Below are 1378 nucleotides of genomic sequence, written 5' to 3' on the forward strand. Positions count from 1 at the left end.
TGGGACATGTCCATGTTAACATGCTAAGTACCTTGTTTTCTGCTTTAAAACATTTCCTAAAATTCCTTCCAGGAACATGTAAAGGCACATGGGTGATTAAAGCAAGGTGACGTGTGCATGAGGGACCTGTCCTCCACCACACAGACGCCATTACTGACGAGTCGGGGGTGGCAGGACCAGAGGGGATTATTTGTCCTCTCATTCACTTTTTACTCCCAAAACGTCAGTCACATGGACGAGCCCCTCGTGTGCGTTTCATAACTGGCTCCTCGGCCCTGCAGCGGGGGGCCTGGGACCCACTCTCCCGCCTGCACCCACACACGTGGTTGTACCGTGCATGCGAACAGTCCTCACCCTTCATGCAATACAGCGTGTCCCGCAGCATCTTGAACACAGCCACGTACAGGGGGTCGCTGAAGGTGGAGTAGTGCAGGTCCACGCCGGGGTTAGCCTGCAGGGAACCAGGCGCTGACGGCGGGCAGGGAGCCCGTGTAGCCTCCCGCCCCCTTCTGAGGTACAGTGAGGCACGTGCCTCATTCTTCCCGCTTCCTGGCACAGGCGGGGCCGCTTATCACAACTCGGCACCTGGAGGACGCTCTCAGAGCTCTCTACCCCCCGGGCAATGGGCCAAGGAGCGGGAGACGCCGTGGGGGGCTGCCATCTGCACTCTGAAAAGGAAGGCCCCTGTCTTTCCTGAGATGATGCCCACTGTGGCCTACGGGGGACACAAGAGGCAGAGGAGGTGGCCGGGGCCAAGCAGCCAGCCAGCCCCACCGGCACTAGCCAAGGACACCTCAGCCAGGCCACCTTCACACTCAGCTGATATTCCGTAATGACGACCAGTTGTTAAGTGCGTATTAGCGATCGAGTCTTAACCGCGGCACTGTTTTTCTCCTGGGTGGCAAAAAAAAAAGCACGTGGGGCCTCCTAAGTCGGTACAGACACAACCTTGAACGTCCTCAACTTTGTCCTGTTTAGCAGGATGGAGACAACGTGCTTCGTTATCACTCTGGACGCGTCAGGCCCAACCATGGAAGAGGTTTTGCAAACACAGGTGGAGGAGATGCGGGACGAGTGTGCCGAGGGGCCCCAGGCAGGGCAGGGTGGTGCAGGGCGCGGCCCACTGACGCTCCGCAATCACTGGCAAGAGCCACCACGTCCCAGACCCTGGTTCCCAGTCATCACAGCAGCCCTGCGAGGCAGGGCCCAGCAGATGAGAAGAAACAGGGCTTTCAAGGGGGCAAAGGTGCCCAGGGGCCTGACCGCAGAGCCCAGAAGGGCTGGAGGACTGGCAAGCAGGGTGGGGAGGTGGAAAGCCCTGAGGAACTGCTAAGCCTGAGAGCTTTGGAGCCAAACTGCCTAAGGCCACATGCTGGCG

The 1378-nt window shown here is 59.1% G+C and overlaps 1 protein-coding gene across 1 annotated transcript in view; it reads right to left on the reverse strand.

Moving 5' to 3' along the window:
* PI4KA (phosphatidylinositol 4-kinase alpha) overlaps positions 1 to 1378 on the reverse strand; it is a 170336-nt gene that overhangs the window by 107305 nt on the left and 61653 nt on the right. Inside the window, exon 10 of the mRNA XM_007955458.1 lies at positions 355 to 451. Within this exon, the coding sequence (XP_007953649.1) occupies positions 355 to 451 (97 nt within the window). The remainder of the gene's footprint in view (positions 1 to 354; positions 452 to 1378) is intronic.

The sequence above is a fragment of the Orycteropus afer genome, unplaced genomic scaffold (genome assembly GCF_000298275.1).
Source record: "Orycteropus afer afer isolate SDZICR_OR568_19922 unplaced genomic scaffold, OryAfe1.0 scaffold00502, whole genome shotgun sequence".
NCBI classification, from domain to species: Eukaryota; Metazoa; Chordata; class Mammalia; order Tubulidentata; family Orycteropodidae; genus Orycteropus; species Orycteropus afer.